This window comes from Heloderma suspectum, chromosome 4, assembly GCF_057233095.1.
Source record: "Heloderma suspectum isolate Gila_16-S chromosome 4, 16-S_ref, whole genome shotgun sequence".
In the NCBI taxonomy this organism is placed as follows: domain Eukaryota; kingdom Metazoa; phylum Chordata; class Lepidosauria; order Squamata; family Helodermatidae; genus Heloderma; species Heloderma suspectum.
This window is the reverse complement of record NC_139461.1, coordinates 301,315,369-301,333,434: the sequence shown is the minus strand read 5'-3', so window position 1 is coordinate 301,333,434 and position 18,066 is coordinate 301,315,369. Positions and strand designations below refer to the sequence as shown.

At 42.1% G+C, this 18,066-nt stretch overlaps 1 protein-coding gene across 5 annotated transcripts in view; it reads left to right on the top strand.

The window, feature by feature from the left end:
* The window catches only part of TAF4 (TATA-box binding protein associated factor 4), a 109,300-nt gene that overhangs the window by 76,020 nt on the left and 15,214 nt on the right, over positions 1-18,066 (top strand). For 4 of the 5 annotated variants that reach the window (XM_084854318.1, XM_084854315.1, XM_084854316.1 and 1 more), the window contains exons 10-15: positions 212-326; positions 3,345-3,514; positions 10,142-10,272; positions 13,626-13,751; positions 15,446-15,502; positions 15,639-15,758. In XM_084854318.1, coding sequence (XP_084710444.1) covers positions 212-326; positions 3,345-3,514; positions 10,142-10,272; positions 13,626-13,751; positions 15,446-15,502; positions 15,639-15,758 — 719 coding nt within the window. Of the gene's footprint in view, positions 1-211; positions 327-3,344; positions 3,515-7,694; positions 8,927-10,141; positions 10,273-13,625; positions 13,752-15,445; positions 15,503-15,638; positions 15,759-18,066 lie in introns of those variants that run through there. The other variant, XM_084854319.1, reaches the window with a different exon arrangement.

Genomic DNA, 18,066 nt, shown 5'->3' with positions numbered 1-18,066 from the left:
TAAGAGGTCCTTAGGCAGGGCCGTGTGTACTCCACACTTAATTTGCTCTCCTCTTAATACTGCCCCAGGTTAAGCTGGATTCTGTGACCTATGTAAATCATGCACAGTGAGCAAATTTGCACAACTTCCCTTATTTTGCAGTTTTTGGTGTGTTAATACTGCATATAGAGCATCCATCTTGATCATCCATCTTGATTTCCTTTTCTTGCAGTCCCTGTGGTAAAACAGACAGTATTACCTGGAACCAAAGCTCTTTCTACTCTTTCAACCCAAGCAGCAGCTGCTCAAAAAAATAAACTCAAAGAACCTGGGGGAGGTTCTTTTAGGTAAATAATCCAATGCAGATATGTGTTTATGCAAAAAGACTTGCAGGGGGAGGGTTGGGGGGAAACATACTAGGGAACACACCTGTGTCTGCAATGGATGCTGACTTGGTTCTTTTCTCTGGTTTATGTTGCTTTCTCAGCATCCCATTTCAGTGAGACAGTGGCCTGGTTCACACATCACAACAACCCACAATCTTTAAAATGTTTTAAATCTCCATTAATCTTTAAATTAATATGTTTTTAAAAATCTATTTACAATTTTTAAAATGCTGGTGCATGCTGCCGAATTGCTCCAGCTGCAAGTAGAAGTGTCTAGACAACCCATGGATGCTCGGTTCCTGGATTGTTTAGCATTGTGTTCTAACGCTTCTGGCTTCTCTCCCCTGACAAGCCAGAAGAACAATCCTAGAATTGACTAGCTAGAGGTATGGGGCTGGATGCAGCACTGAACTACCAGGGACGGCACATCCCTGGTTTGTTTAGCTGCTCCTGCTTGCAGTGTGAATGATCAGACAGCAGTGCACTGCCTTATTCATGAAAACCCACGATTTTTTTAAAAATGTGGGTTGTTGTGATGCGTGAACAAGGCCAGTGAAGGGGAAAATCGAATCCATGTTTTTTGCAGGGTAGGAATATCTCCTAGTAATATGCCTGTTAAAGAAGGGGAGAAATTCTTAGCATAGCCTATAAAGCCTGTCCTGATTTTAGGAGCAAGAGAGGGAAAGAATTCTGGGAAAAAGGACAGGAAAGAGTCTTTTTTTCTCCTCTTCAATACACCACTGCCCACTTTTTAAATTTTCTTTCCCCACAAATCTTAGGGGTGTGGGAAGGAACTCCAATTCCTATCCACTGCAAATGGGGATCCTTAGTAGGGAACAGCTGCTCTCTCCTCCCCCCGCCCCCACACTTTCTCAAGCTGTCTTGTATGAGAGTGAATAGTAAAGCCCTTTTCCAACTCTCACATGAAATTAGACTTCCACTATGTTGCTACAGGTTGCAGAACTGGAACCATGGAGTGCATTACATTTATTCTTCACTCCTGTGGCAAGGAAGAGGAGGGCCAATGATAACTCCACAGGAAGCTGAGTTAGAACCGGTTTTCCTTGTATTTTACTTTTGGGGTTGGGTCATAGCACCTCCTGCTGGGCATAGAGGAGTTCAATGAGTTGAGCTTCTTTTCCCCTCCAGTCTCTACCTGCTTGCATCCTGATCCCCAGCCTGTCGTACCATCCTCCCCACAACCGTCCCATACCCGCTGCCCTACAGTTTGAGAGCCGTCAATCTACCCTGCCTGTCTCTCAAGACTGGCCGCTGAGCGGTGTTATCATGTATTGGTGTCACTTTCCACATAATGTCCTTGTTCGAACACAAAAACCATAGAGGTGATGGACCAGCTGCAAGAGGTCATGGAAGTCCTTCAGTGAATTAATGTTTAGTATTCTAATTTAAGTAATTGCTAACTCACTCCTTTTACTCTTCAATAATTTGTTGGGCTAGTCTTAGCTGAAACACCTAAAGTGCTTCATTTCTCATTAACTTACAGTCATTTACAGAAATGAAACTAGAAAAAAAGTCCTGATCCAGCTAGTGACTATACCTACCTAGATGGGGAATCACAACTCAAATGAGCACTACAGCCAGGGCTGTGTTACTAAAGCCTGATGATTGGTTTTGTTCTTAAAACCAAATCCCACCTATCAGACAGAATCCCATCGAACAGCCATTTGGGAGGGAGGAGAGGGAGGCAGGATTTAGCCCCCTCATGCTTCCACTTCCCGCCAAATGATTGGCAGTATTCCAGCTTATTTTACTGGGCTAAAAGTGCACAGCCCTGGCTGATCTGAATATACTCTGTTGCAGGGTGGGGAACTTCCAGCCTGGGGGCCAAATTTGGCCCTCCTGGTGTCCCACTCCAGCCCCCTGGGGCTCCCCTGGCCCTACCCTCTTTCGCCCTATCACCAGTCATTTGGTTTCCTGGCTTTTGTGCATTTTGTTTCCCCATTTGAATAGTTAAAATACCTCCTAAGGCTTAACTGCTGGCAATAAGAGCTATAAGCTACAATATGCTGGTATTTTTGTCCCTACCAGATTTGCCTCCCAGCACCTTTGCAAAGAAGGATACTAGAAATAGGTCCTATAAGTGTAACTTGAGAGACATGCAGATTACACCAATAAATGCCCTTGGTAGAATGTTCTTTCAGGCCTGTATAAGCTGCCTGCTTTCTGGGTCGTTCTACATGTTACATGTCAGCAAACGCAGGCTTGCCAGTGAGTCTTTGCCTCCCACTTTTCCTTCAGCCTTGCCCACTGCTGGAATGTGACCCCCAAGACCCCCAAATGAATTCAACCCTCAGGCTGAAAGTAGTTCTCCACCCATGTTCTATTGGATCAGAACATGTTTTTGTAGTAGTAGTAGTAGTAATAATAATAATTTATTATCATTGATTAACTGTAATTTCTTCCTTTCAAAATCAGGAAGTTTCTTTAACTGAAAAGTTTACAGACCTTTTGAGCCCTTATTTGCATAAATTTGAACCATGGGTTATGCATATGCATTTTCAGTTTGGTTTCTTCCTTTGACCAAAGTAGAACACTCAGTCTTCTTAGATGTCACAAAATTTCCATATTTCTAATCTTCCCTGGATAAGTTTTTGAATTAAGTTCCATATCAGAAATAACTGCAGCTGTTGGCAACTTGATTGGATTCAGTGTACTTTTCTACTTGTTTTATATCCACAGTATTTTACAATATAACTATCTTTAATTTCTTTGAGTTGAAACAAGGTTTCAACCATAGTATTGTTTGTAAAACATCATTGACTATGTTTATGCTTGATTTTCACCATCCTATAATCTATTCAGCTGCCCTTTGAATGCAGTTTCATATCGGGTAGTGATAGACATTTATATTTAGTTTGCTCTTGCAAACCTGTTTTGCAAATTCTTAGTGTGTTTTTTTTTGAAAAATTCCAAGTGATAGAAGATTTATTTTGACTCTAATGTTTTCTGTTTCTGAAGGGATGATGATGATATTAACGATGTTGCATCGATGGCAGGAGTTAACCTTTCAGAAGAGAGTGCACGTATATTGGCCACAAATTCTGAACTCGTGGGCACGTTAACAAGATCGTGTAAAGATGAAACCTTTCTTCTCCCAGCACCTTTGCAAAGAAGGATACTAGAAATAGGTGGGTTGTTCCTATAAGTGTAACTTGACAGACATGCAGATTACACCCTTGGTAGAAAGTTCTTTTAGTCCTATATAAATTGCCTGCTTTCTGGACTGTTCCACACGTTACATGTCTGTAAACCCAGGCTTCTCAATGAGTCTTTACTTGATGGGGAGCTGCAGCCAATCTTTGCTCTCTCATATGTGTTGTTGTTGTTCAGTTGTTAAGTCATGTCCAACTCTTCGTGACCCCATGGACCATAGCACGCCAGGCCTTCCTGTCCTCCGCTCTCCCCTGGAGTGTGCTCAAGTTCATATTCATTGCATCAGTGATGCTATCTAGCCATCTCATCCTCTGCAGTCCCCTTCTCCTTTTGCTTTCAATCTTTCCCAGCATTAGGGTCTTTTCCAGAGAGTTTTCTCTTCGTATTAGGTGGCCAAAATATTTGCGCTTCAGCTTCAGTATCTGTCCTTCCAATGAGCACTCAGGGTTGATTTCCTTTAGGATGGACTGATTTGACCTCCTTGCAGTCCAGGGGACTCGTAAGAGTCTTCTCCAGCACCACAGTTCGAAATCAGCAATTCTTCGGCGCTCAGCCTTCCTTATAGTCCAGCTCTCACAGCCGTACATTACTACTGGGAAAACCATAGCTTTGATTATACGAACCTTTGTCAGCAAGGTGATGTCTCTGCTTCTTACTATGCTGTCTAGGTTTGCCATAGCTTTCCTCCCAAGGAGCAAGCATCTTTTAATTTCATGGCTACAGTCACCGTCTGCGGTGATCTTGGAGCCCAAGAAAGTAAAATCTGTCACTGCTTCCATTTCTTCCCCTTCTATATGCCAGGAAGTGATGGGGCCAGATGCCATAATCTTCGTTTTTTTTTAATGCTGAGTTTCAAACCAGCTTTTGCACTCTCCTCTTTCACCCTCAACAAGAGGCTCTTTAGATCCTCTTCGCTTTCTGCCATTAGGGTGGTATCGTCTGCGTATCTGAGGTTGTTGATAATTCTCCCGGCAATCTTAATTCCGACCCGTGATTCATCCAACCCGGCGTTTCTCATGATGTACTCTGCATATAAGTTAAATAAGCAGGGCGACAATATACAGCCTTGTCGTACTCCTTTCCCAATTTTGAACCAATCAGTTGTTCCATGTCTGGTTCTTACTGTTGCTTCTTGACCCTCGTACAGGTTTCTCAGGAGACAGGTAAGGTGGTCTGGTACTCCCATCTCTTTCAGAATTTGCCAGAGTTTGTTGTGATCCACACAGTTTTTCTGGAATTCTTTTGCTTTCTCCATGATGCAGCGAATGTTGGCAATTTGATCTCTAGTTCCTCTGCCTCTTCGAAACCCAGCTTGTACTTCCGGTAGTTCTCGGTTCACATGCTGCTGAAGCCGAGCTTGTAGGATTTTGAGCATAAATTTGCTGGCATGTGAAATGAGTGCAATTGTGCGGTAGTTTGAATACTCTTTGGCGTTGCCCTTCTTTGGAATTGGAATGTAAACTGACCTTTTCCAGTCTTGTGGCCACTGTTTAGTGTTCCAAATTTGTTGGCATATTGAGTGCAGCACTTTAACAGCATCATCTTTTAGGATTTTAAATAGCTCAGCTGGAAGACTGTCATCTCCGCTAGCTTTGTTGTTACTAATGCTTCCTAAGGCCCACTTGACTTCACTCTCGAGGATGTCCGGCTCAAGTTCAGTGACCGCACTATCATGGCTATCAGGGACATTCAGATCTTTCCTGTATAGTTCTTCTGTGTATTCTTGCCACCTCTTCTTAATCTCATCTGCTTCTGTTAGGTCCCTGCCTTCTTTGTCCTTTATCATGCCCGTCTTTGCACAGAACATTCCCTTGAGATCTCCGATTTTCTTGAAGAGATCTCTAGTCTTTCCCATTCTATTGTTTTCCTCAATTTCTTTGCATTGTTCATTTAAGAAGGCCTTCTTGTCTCTCCTTGCTATTCTCTGGAACTCTGCATTCAGTTGGATATATCTTCCCCTTTCTCCCTTGCTTTTTGCTTCCCTTCTTTCCTCAGCTACTTGTAAAACCTCATCAGATAGCCACTTTGCTTTCTTGCATTTCTTTTTCTTTGGGATGGATTTCGTTGCTGCCTCCTGAACAATGTTACAGACCTCCGTCCATAGTTCCTCAGGCACTCTGTCTATCAGGTCTAATCCCTTAAATCTATTCCTCACCTCCACTGTATATTCATAAGGGATATGATTTAGGTCATACCTGAATGGTTTAGTGGTTTTCCGTACGTTCTTCAATTTAAGCTGAAATTTTGCAACAAGAAGCTCATGATCTGAGCCACAGTCAGCTCCAGGTCTTGTTTTTACTGACTGCATAGAACTCCACCATCTTTGGCTGCAAAGTACATAATCAATCTGATTTCGATATTGACCATCTGTTGATGTCCATGTGTAGGGTCACCTCTTGTGCTGTTGAAAAAGAGTGTTTGCTATGCTCAGTGTGTTCTCTTGGCAAAACCCGATTAGCCTTTGTCCTGCTTCATTTTGTACACCAAGGCCATGCTTGCCTGTTATCCTGGTGATTTCTTGACTTCCTACTTCCAATCCCCTATGATGAAGAGGACATCTTTTTTTGGTGTTAGTTCTAGAAGGTGTTGTAGGTCTTCATAGAACCGATCAACCTCAGCTTCTTCGGCCTCAGTGGTTGGGACATAGACTTGAATTACTGTGATGTTGAATGGTTTGCCTTGGATTCGTACTGAGATCATTCTATCGTTTTTGAGATTGTACCCCAATACTGCTTTTCCCGGAGAGGCAGAGGAACTAGAGATCAAGTCACCAACCTTCGCTGGATCATGGAGAAAGCAAGAGAATTCCAGAGAAACGTCTATTTCTGCTTCATTGACTACGGTAAAGCCTTTGATTGTGTGGATCGCAACAAACTGTGGCAAATTCTGAAAGAGATGGGGGTACCAGACCACCTTACCTGTCTCCTGAGAAACCTGTACGAGGGTCAAGAAGCAACAGTAAGAGCCAGACATGGAACAGCCGATTGGTTCAAAATTGGGAAAGGAGTACGACAAGGCTGCATATTGTCGCCCTGCTTATTTAACCTATATGCAGAGTACATCATGAGAAACGCCGGGTTGGATGAATCACAGGTCGGAATTAAGATTGCCGGGAGAATGATCAACAACCTCAGATACGCAGACGATACCACCCAAATGGCAGAAAGCAAAGAGGATCTAAAGAGCCTCTTGTTGAGGATGAAAGAGGAGAGTGCAAAAGCTGGTTTGAAACTCAACAGTAAAAAAACGAAGATCATGGCGTCTGGCCCCATCACTTCCTGGCATATGGAAGGGGAAGAAATGGAAGCAGTGACAGATGTTATTTTCTTGGGCTCCAAGATCACCACAGACGGTGACTGTAGCCATGAAATTAAAAGACGCTTGCTCCTTGGGAGGAAAGCTATGACAAACCTAGACAGCATAGTAAGAAGCAGAGACATCACCTTGCTGACAAAGGTCCGTCTAATCAAAGCTATGGTTTTCCCAGTAGTAGCGTATGGCTGTGAGGGCTGGACTATAAGGAAGGCTGAGTGCCGAAGAATTACTGCTTTCGAACTGTGGTGCTGGAGAAGACTGTTACGAGTCCCCCGGACTGCAAGGAGGACAAATCAGTCCATCCTAAAGGAAATCAACCCTGAGTGCTCATTGGAAGGACAGATACTGAAGGTGAAGCTCCAATATTTTGGCCACCTAATGCGAAGAGAAAACTCTCTGGAAAAGACCCTGATGCTGGGAAAGACTGAAGGCAAAAGGAGAAGGGGACGGCAGAGGATGAGATGGCTAGATAGCATCACTGATGGGATGAATATGGACTTGAGCACGCTCCGGGAGAGAGCGCAGGACAGGAAGGCCTGGCGTGCTATGCTCCATGAGGTCACGAAGAGTCGGACACGACTGAATGACTGAACAACAACAACTGCTTTTCCCACCCTTTTGTTGACTATGAGTGCTACTCCATTTCTTCTAAGGGATTCTTGCCCACAGTAGTAGATATGATGGTCACCTGAATTAAATGCACCCATGCCTGTCCATTTTAGTTCGCTGATTCCCAAGATGTTGATGTTCAATCTTGCCATCTCATGTTTGACCACCTTCAGCTTATCTTGATTCATTGATCTTACATTCCAGGTTCCTAAACAATATTGTTCTTTACAGCATTGGACTTCCTTTTCACCACCAGACACATCCACAGCTGAGTGTCCTTTCGGCTTTGGCCCAGCCGCTTCACTCTTTCTGGCGCTACCTGGAAATTCCCTCTGCTCTTCCCCAGTAGTATATTGGACACCTTCCGACCTGAGGGGCTCATCTTACGGCGTCATATCTTTTAGCCTTGTGATACGTTCCATGGGGTTTTCTTGGCAAGAATACTGGAGTGGGTTGCCATTTCCTTCTCCAGTGGACCACATTTTGTCAGAACTCTCCACCATGACCTGTCCATCTTGGGTGGCCCTGCACGGCATAGCTTATGGCTTCACTGAGTTACGCAAGCCCCTTCGCCACAACAAGGCAGTGATCCATGGAGGGGCTCATATATGTACCTGTACAATAACACATTTCCAAACAAGTCTTTATCTCATTCACACAGTTAACTTTTAAGTTAACATTTAAAAAAATATCAGGTGAACATCTGATTCTGAAAGAGACATAGAAATGCAGAGCAAGTTAACAGCATACATTTCTCCTATGATTTATTGCTGTGTTGCAATTGTGTCCTGAATGTATGAGCTGCGGTGTCAGCAAATACATGGGTAATTTTGAGTGTGGGAATGACTCTGCCAATGTAATGGCCCAGTTGGTTATATAAGGTAACCTAGGATTTTATCCTGGTGTGATTGCACATGACAATACTACTGGGCCAGCAATGGTGACCATTACTACAGTGTAGAGACTGTAGTACATAAAGCCATTACATGGAGCAGAAAGGGGCTGAGAATAGAGTATACTGTCGTATGGGTAGGATGGGGACAAGATTTATCTACATGTCACCTGAAAAGTCTTTCAGTTACTGCAAGACCATCTGTATCGGATGTACTCCTATACTGCAGTGAGTTGGAGGCACTTTTTATTTTAGTTTTTAGCATGTACCCATATTTTACATGCTAAAAATGTAGCTTTTCTGTTCCAAACCATGTATTTTTAAAAACACAGGCAGTATAGGTACAAATCATCAGGCACTCTATATTGGCTGTAGCTTCCTGCGGGACATATCTGTATGAGAAAAACATGTACTTTCCTTCTGTAATGTGTGAAATGATCCTTACAATGGAATTACATATGGCTGGCAGCAAAGCAGGATGGATTTGTGCACGCTCAGTCTCTCACTCTCACACAATCACCCCCCACATCTCCATTGGATGCCACAGAGGGTACATCACTGCATTGTCACAGTTATGTATCAATCAACTGTTATAGATATTGCATAAGCATATTTATTGTATCCATCTTCTATGGCTGATGAGTACCAGGTGTTTCTCTTTATGTTGTCTAACAAAAGCAGTTGTTTGTAGTAAGCAGAGGGCAAACACTCTCAACTGTTTCAACTTGGCAAATTGTCATGCAGTGACTTTAGTTGTGGGCTTGGAACTAGGAGATCTGGATTTAAACTTCTGCATAACCCTTATCCCTGTGTGTGGCCTCTGTCTCTGAGTATAGCTGTCCATCTCTAAAATAGGACTTGTAGTGACCTACCTGACATGGTTGTTTTGCCACAAGGAACACAATGGCTATCATGAGTTACTTTGATCCAGCTAATGTTCTAGTTGTGGTTTTGCTTATTAAAAAGGAATGAGCTGAATTTCATATGATTGACTGCCAGTACGATTTAGAACAATGAAGGAGGATGAGAAAACTGTTGGATAGTAGGGGACTGTCAATTATAACTGGGTGGGGCCCTACTTTATCACTTTTTTAATGAGTGCTATAGTTGTTTTTATGATAAAAGATAATGGATATATCAAAATATTATGTTATTTGGTTTTGTTTAATTGTATTCCAAGTGGTATGTCCTACCTTTTTTATTGTACTATTGAATGACTGGTGATGGCCTTTGGCTGAGCAACAAAATTTTGAAGATAAAGCACTTTACACACGCATGCATGCACACACACGTGCGCACACACACACATGGGCAATAGAAATAATCTAAAGTAATATCACTGCTAAGTAGAACACGTCGTTTAGTAGGAGTACGGTCCTCTTGGTACTGGAACTCTAGAATATAAGCTGTCTTGGTGCATAGTCTATTAGAAACTGTGAAGTTATATTTGAGAAAAACACATTCTTCAAGGGATTGCTTCTTGATGTGTAAGTCAGAATTCTTCAGCATATTTCTAGGGGCTGGTTTGTGCATGTGTGTCCATTGCTTTGGTGACTGCAGTATCAAGTGATGATATGCGTGTGTGAACGGACCATCACAGGTCGAACGCCACAGGTAGAACTTTGAGAATACCTTGAACACAGTGCTTTTCAATGGAGTCAGTTTACACATTCACCTGCAAGTCAAGTAATCAAGTCATGCAACCGCTTATGTAAACCTGGCCCTAAAATTAGCAACGGTTGTTTGAATTTCTTACCAAATGCCTTCACTTTTCTTGGAAACTCAGGTAAAAAGCATGGAATAATGGAAATCCACCCTGATGTAGTTAGCTACGTATCGCACGCAACGCAACAAAGGTTACAAAACCTGGTTGAGAAGGTATCGGAGACAGCCCAGCAAAAGAATATTTCTTACAAGGTAACTGTCTTCTTTACTGTGAAGGTGTTTGGCAATGTGTGTTTCTTTTGAGCTCTGGTTTAATGGATTTACATGCAGTCCCAGGACTTTTTCCTCTGGCCGGTGACTAACAGCTTTTGCAGCCTTCCTCATAGGGAATCTTGTGTGATGAGCAAAGGCATCAAGGTCTGAAGGAATTAAATGTGCTTTATAAGCATGGTGGAGGCAGGTTTTCTAACTCCATGGTGGAGTTAGAAAACAACTTCTAATAAACTCTTAAGAAGAACCTTAGATAGCAATATCAAAAATAGCTTGAGCAACAGGAAAGTTTTTATTTTTAATAACTATGCCAAGGCTGCTTCTCAAATGTAAAATGTGCAGATCAGTTCCATAGGCAAAAAGAGAAATGCCTACTCTGAGTTATTGAAACCTGCTATCAAGTTACACTCTCAGTGACTTTCGGAGGTTTGCATGCCTTTTATTAAATCAATAAATCAAGCATTTGCAAATAGAAATGGTGGCTTTAAACAGCCATTGATTAGGTTTAGCTTCTGGGTGGCCCATTCGTGACAGGTTCTTATGTTTCAAAGTGAAAGCATGCAGGTCCTGGCAGATAATGTTAAGAAATCAGATACATTTATTCAGAGCATTAAGAAAATGTGCAGTGCAGACAAATTGGGGAGGCTGATTATGATCTGAATTTCCCTCCCCTTTAAAACTTTTGGAGAGACTTGGTCTGATCCTGATTTGATGGCAAACCATAGTTTGCTGCATTCGAGTGAAATTGCAGAGTGACATTTCCTCCTCTTGTGTGTGAAGGAAGGGGGAAGGAGAAGAGGGAACGCATAGATCTGAGGCTCACCACCACTCATTCTTATAATTTCAAATCATGGTTTGTCATTATGTCTGAAATGAACTGGTGACTTGCTAGCGCAGGGGTAGGCCATGTGGTGCCTGTGGGCACCAATGCACCCCTGGACACCTTTTTTGGAGCCACCAAGGTTCCCTAACCCTACTTTTTTTTTCTTTTTAAAAAAATTAACACATTTTCTTACTGGCAGCTGGGATTCCTGTGAAATAGTTTCTGTTGGTGCAGAAAACTGTGGGTTCAAAGGAGTTGTTTAGTGTTGGGGCTCAGATCCCACCTCTGCTTTGTACTCAGTCTTTTGGGCAGGTTATTTGTCCTTTGCCACACCTCCCATGGCAGCCATTTTGTAGCAGCACCCAGGACAGTTTCTCAAACTGCCAACTGTGCCCACAGCCCAAAAAGGTTTCCTGTCCCTGTGCTAGGGGATCCTCTCCCAATTCACCAGCTAAATGACAAATACAGGGGTTTCATGTGAAAATTCCCATTGATAGATGAACTTTGGAAGGTCAGTTGTCTTCGTTCATTAGTTCCTCAAATAGCACTGGAGCTGCATGGGGATCATATGGTGACATTTTCAACATTTCATCTCATGAAATGTAGTTCATACAGTGATTACAATGGACATGTTGTTATGACTGGCAAATGGGTTATAATGACTGGGCAGTCATAAAAAGGGGGCTGTGTGTTTTATTTCCACCTGTGGAATAGCCTGGCTAATATTGCTCCCTGGAGTCCAGCCTTCTGCTTTGCCTAGTCTGGCGGGGCTCAGAGATGGGACGATGCTTTCTGGGCAACTGTGATGTTTCTTTCATCTGTAAAGAATCCTAGTGTGCCCTTCCTCCCTTCCTCAGAGTCACGTCCCTCCGTATGTGTTGGTAAGTGGTGATAGTGAAATGAATGCTCCAGACAAGGGCTTTCCTGCTCAGGAGTAGTTGGATTCAACGTGGGTACCTTGAAAACTTGAGTTACCTTCAGCTCCTTTTGTGACACAACAGTGCAGCATTCTGTTGATGGCAAAAAATGGTTTATCTCCAGACTTTTTTTTCACTTGGTTTTCATTCTGTTCACCTTACAAAAGTTTATGAGGGCAACAGATTCATTCTGAGAAGACTTCCTTATCTTTCTCTGTGTTAAGAATGCTGCTGAGGTTAATGTCATCATGATCCTACTTCCTTCCCTAAAGTCACCGATATAATATTGAAACAGAATAAATCCCAGAGTCCTTGTAGGAAGTCCATTAATTAAACTCTGAAAGTTGTCCTCTTAGCACAACCTTTTGTCATCTCCATTTGCTAGATCTCTTTCCATCTTAGGTTTTCTCCAACTTAAGTAGTCATTTTTATATAGTACTGAATATAGTATTGAATGACAGAGGGTCTGGATCTGGGTTTTTGATCACTTAATAGTTGTGCATTATGGAGGCAGTGGGCTGTCCCACACTGGAGATATTCAAGATGAAGCTGGACAGCTATCTGTCAGGGATCCTTTGACTTGGATTCCTGCATTGAGCAGGGGGTTGGACTTGATGGTCTTATAGGCCCCTTCCAACCCTACTATTCTGTGATTCTATGATTTTGTGATTTCCCAACCTGGTGCCCTCCAGATGTGTTGAACTCCAACTCCCATAATCCCCAGCCAGCACATGTGTTGTGGTCTAACACATCTGGAACGTGTCAGGTTCGGGAAGACTGCATGAGTGTGTTCTGGCATACAGTTTGGATGTTGCTGCCCAAGAACTAAAGGCCAATTGTTGAAATAATGCACAGTACATTTTAAAGGGAACACAGAAGAATAATTTCCGCAGTTCATGAAGCTGAACTGCGGAGCTCATTCCTACTGGATCTTGTGTTGGCCGGTAGCCTCAGAACAGTGACCATGGAAAGGAGTGGCCCAGCGTAGGTCAAATGGGAATATAAACAGCCATCAATTGAGATGGTCAAGGCAGGGCTTACTTATGCCTAGAGAATCCCTAAACCTAATATTGCTCAAAGTTGGACATGATAGGAAGTTAGAAGGTGATTCTCAATATTCTTTGCCCTTACTTCTATGCTTGCTCAGGAAGCCATCTCTGGCCAGTATTAGACACAAAATAGAGGACCTGATGAACCATTAGCCCACTGGCCCAGGTTTTTTTGTTCCCTAACACTGAGCACTGGAAGGAGGGAACCTCTGTAAGATAAAGGGAAGGATAAATGTTGGGCATACTTGAGTTGACTTGACAGAATCCCATGCACCAAATAACTATGTTTTTTAAAGTATTTTTTGAAAAAGAAGTTAGTTGAAAATATTACTTAAACGTTGTACCCTGATGGGATCATAGAAAAAAATGGAATAAAAAATCATTCAGCAAGGTATATGGGTTTAACGATTAACTTGCTGTTTGAAGATGACTAAGTGAGCATTTTGAGCATATATCTTCTCTTTTAGCTATATTGTACAAGTGAGCAGCTTTGTGATCCCCCTCTCTCCCCATTTCTAATGAAAAGCATTTTATCACATTTTTCAGGACGATGAAAGATATGAGCCAGCAAGTGATGTTCGGGCTCAGCTCAAGTTCTTTGAACAACTTGATCAAATAGAAAAACAAAGGAAAGATGAACAAGAAAGGGAAATTTTAATGCGTGCAGCGAAGGCAAGTGCTTTTGGGTTTTATCCCTAATAGATTGACAAAGTGTTGCATTTCGCGTTGAAAGCACAGAGGTTCTTTTGTTCTGCAGGCCTTAGAATAAGACAGGAGACTCTGTTGCTAACCTTAGACACTAACACAGTGTGATGTTGCCCTTTTGGATGCCAGCCACAGACCAGTGCCAGTAAAGGGCTATATAGAGAGTTCCGTACGCACAGTAGAGCTTCACTGTCCCTTCTCCCAATTGTGGGTCAGTGTCTTACACCATCCAGAAGCCATTCCCAGACCTTTTGGGAATGGCCTTCAACAGCATGTGGAGCTGGGCTCTGGCAAAAACAACTGGGAAACCATTGCATGGAGTGCATGGAAGCACTTTCCCATGTCAGAGGGAACTCCTTGAATCCCAACCTGTAACTGTAACAGGTATGTAATAGCATTCGTTCATGCTGTTGCAATCATTTTACTCTCAGGCAAAGTGAAATTTAAGTGGAAGATGCTTTGTACTCCCTTTGACAAGAAAACAGGACTACAAGTCCTTGTTTAATTGCAGAAGCACACACTCTCTGTTCTAGAGAAGGGCCTAGGCCAGCAACTCACCGTTCAGATTGTTGCTTTGTTCTGCTCTAACACTGCTTCCAATTTGGCTCCAGCAAATCTTACATGATCTGGACAATAGATGCATAGATACTGGGAAATGCGTTTCCATAAATATCCTCAAGCATGATCTACAATGTAGCCTTAGTTTTTTCTCTCATGGTAAGGGGGTTGCAGCCTGAACCAGCACCCCTGGATTGCTGCCCGGTAAAGTATATCCTCCCCACCCACCACTCACCCCCATGCTTGGGCCCTGTTTTCAAGAGGCAAATGCATTTTATAGAGCCAGGCACAAAAATGGCAGTGTTGAACCTCCTGTATTCACTGTGTAAAGGCACAAAATCCTTTTAAAACAAGTGAGATCTTAGACGCTGGATTTGAATCGACAGTCATCAGAGAGCTCAATGGATGACTTTGGACCAATCATTTTGTCTCAGCCTAATGTACCTCATAGTCTTGTTATGAGGATACAGATTAGACCATGTTCACCAACCTGGGCTCCTTGAAGGGAAGGGTGGATTGCAAATGTGATAAATAAGTAATCTTTGGACTTTAGACCGTATATAAGGGAGACAGCAGCCTGCCCCAGCCCTAAAGACTGGGGCTGATTTGACTCTCTTTGGGTTCCAGAATTTGTTTGAGGAACATAAGGCTTTATTTTCAAAGAATCTAAAGCAATCTGGATGCCAGAAAAGGAGTGAATTATCAAAGCCTGGATGGAGGAGGAAAAAAAACGCATTCAGACTGTTTTTTCTTTCTTAATTAAAACAAGATCAGAGCTTCCTTGGGCTAGAAGAACATAGCTGGGTTGGTGGGTGGATGGAAATTTGGCTGGATTGGGTCTATTTCTCTCCCTCCACCCCCACACCAATTGTGTAACGTATTTTAAATATATGCCCTTAATCTATTCTTAAAGCTAAAGGTAGCCCATTGTATTTAAGGCTAACTTTATGAGAATGTACAATATTTATATATTCAAGATAATTAAAATGTAAAACGTAAAGTATAGCTAAGCACAATTTAAAAAAAATGTTTCTGCTTTAGTCTCAGATTTCTTACTTTTTTGTCCCCCCCCATTCCTTCCACTCCTTTCTTTACCAACACAGTCTCGATCTAGACAAGAAGATCCAGAACAGCTTAGGTTGAAACAAAAGGCCAAGGAGGTATGTTTTCAACTATATTCATCATTTTAACACTCTTACCATATTTTCAACTATGTAATAATGACAGCATTCCAAAAAACATAAGAGAGAATTAAAACCCAAAGGAAATTGTGACTTTCTGTTTTGCCAAACACAGATGCAACAACAAGAACTAGCACAAATGAGACAGAGGGATGCCAACTTAACTGCATTGGCTGCAATAGGGCCCAGAAAGAAGAGGAAAGTGGACTGTCCGGGCTCTGGATCAGGGACAGAGGTACAAGACTAATAATTCCATTTGTATACATATGCAGTGTTGTAACTCAGACTTCTAATAGCTCAGACATATTTTCCTCCCCTAAATTAAAATCAAAAGCATGTTTCACTCTTGCTCCGAACGGCTTTCACTTGTGGAGAGGATGAGAGTTAGGATTGCCCACGCCACACTCATTAGAGCACACCGCCCAGTGTCAGTGTTCTGGGAACTGATAACAGTAGATTGCACCCATTGTTTGTATGCTTCAGGATTCCCCAAGGTGCTATTCCCCGTGCCCCTTCATCTGTTAATTGCCCTTAGTTAATTTTGTTAGATATTTTTAAATGTCTTTAAATATATCTCCCTCCCACCCAAATAATTGTATGTCTTAAGGTTTGACAGGTAGATTATTTTAAGGGCTTTATCTTTAAGATTATCCAACGTGTTTGTACTGATAACTTCCAAGACGAATCAGAATAGAGGTTGCGTCTTCATCTGTGTTTCCTTAATGGTGCAAGCTTTTTCTTTTTAATTTTTTGAAGTGAGACAGGAAATGGAGTTGGCATTTCGTATGTGAGTTGTAACTTATAGAATGCTTGATAACAATTAGTTATAGTTCTCTTAAAGCAAAGGGGGTGGAGGCTTGATATATTTAGTTTGCAACTCCAGATGTCCCACAGAAAACTGATAGTAATATAAAAGGAGACATTTCTGACCATTTGTTTTCTTTATTGCTGTAGTACAGTCTTCCCCAACCTAGTGGCTTCCAGATGTGTTGGAATACAACTCCCAGCACACACCAGCCAACCATGTTGGCTAGTGCATGCTGGGAGTTGTAGTTCAGCACATCTGGAGGGCACCAGGTTGGTGAAGGCTGTAGCATGGAGGAAAACAAGAAAATGAACTGCAGAGTTAATCTGCTTCTACATATTTAGCTCTTGAAGAAATGACGCCTTGTCATGTTGTAGGTTTCAATGAGAATAGCAAATTAGTAGCACTCTCTAAAATGGCCAGTCACAAAATACTCATTTTCCAAAAGGCACTCCCCCCACCCCCATAGAGGCTTTAGGGACAGGCAGAAATTCAACTGGTGCAGTTTTCTTGCCCTGGAGACAGTGGCATTTAGTAGCACCTGCTGGATGCCTGCCTGTTGAAGATACAAAATGTCCTGCCTGTCCTTGACAGGAATATAAGTTGACAACCCCATATAGAAATATCACAGCAAAATGCTCTCCAGTAGCAAATGCAAGTTCATGTAACATAAGTAAGATAAAAGTATGATAAAGTACAATAAAATGTGTTTATATTGTTATTGGTAAATATTTTATAAATCCTACATAGAATTTTCGATGTCTATGAAACATCTAGATTTGAGCCCAAACACAAATACTTCAAAGGGAACTGCCTTGAAATCAATGGGATGATGCTTACGAAGCCATGGAGACAGTGAAATTGGGTTAAAATGAGGTCTAAACTTTGTTTTATTTCTAAAACATATTAGTTGCATTCCTGGAAATAGTAGCACCTGAAGTGATATACCAAAGTAATAAATGAAATTAAATACAATAACATTAATAAAATACCACTGATCAAAAACTGGAGCTTCACCGTGTCTAAGGCTGATCAATATGCAGCACAATCCTAGACATGTTCACTCAGAGGTAAGTCCCACTGTGTTCAATGGGGCTTACTCCCTAATAAATGTGTGTAGGATTTCAGCATAAAACCACTTAGTACCAAACTTTATAGATCAGAATAAACAAATGAATCTCAACTATCCAATTTGAGATACCTTTTTCTAGCTATATGCCACACTGGAAACATGTTTAGTCTTGAAGGTGTGTGTGTGGGGAACATACCTTGAGCTACAGGTGGGGTGGGTCTAATAATGACTGTTGCCCCTCCCACATGCACTCCTATCAACATAGTATGGAAAGGAGGCTATAACGCAATCACCTGCTTAATTGTTGCCCCCATTCCTAGCAGTATGAAGGAACAGAAATGAGGCTGTCACCTTTTCCTTAAGTGGGAGAGAGGAAGGATTAAGACACAAGGCACCCACCCCATTGCTTTGCTCTTTGGACTTTGAGCACTAGTGTTCACTCCCAGGGAGCAGCAGCATCCCTCTTTTCTAATAAATCCATTAAGGGTCAGTGGTTCTGTCCATGCCAAAGAAAAGGATTTCTGCATGCCTTATGAATAATCTTGGAAACCTGTGTCCACATACTCTACCTTGTCACCCAGTAATGTACTTGCCAAGGAGAGCTGTTCTTTTTTTACATGGCTTCCCCCTGCCCAAGTACATCATACCAAAAGGCCTTGTCATCAA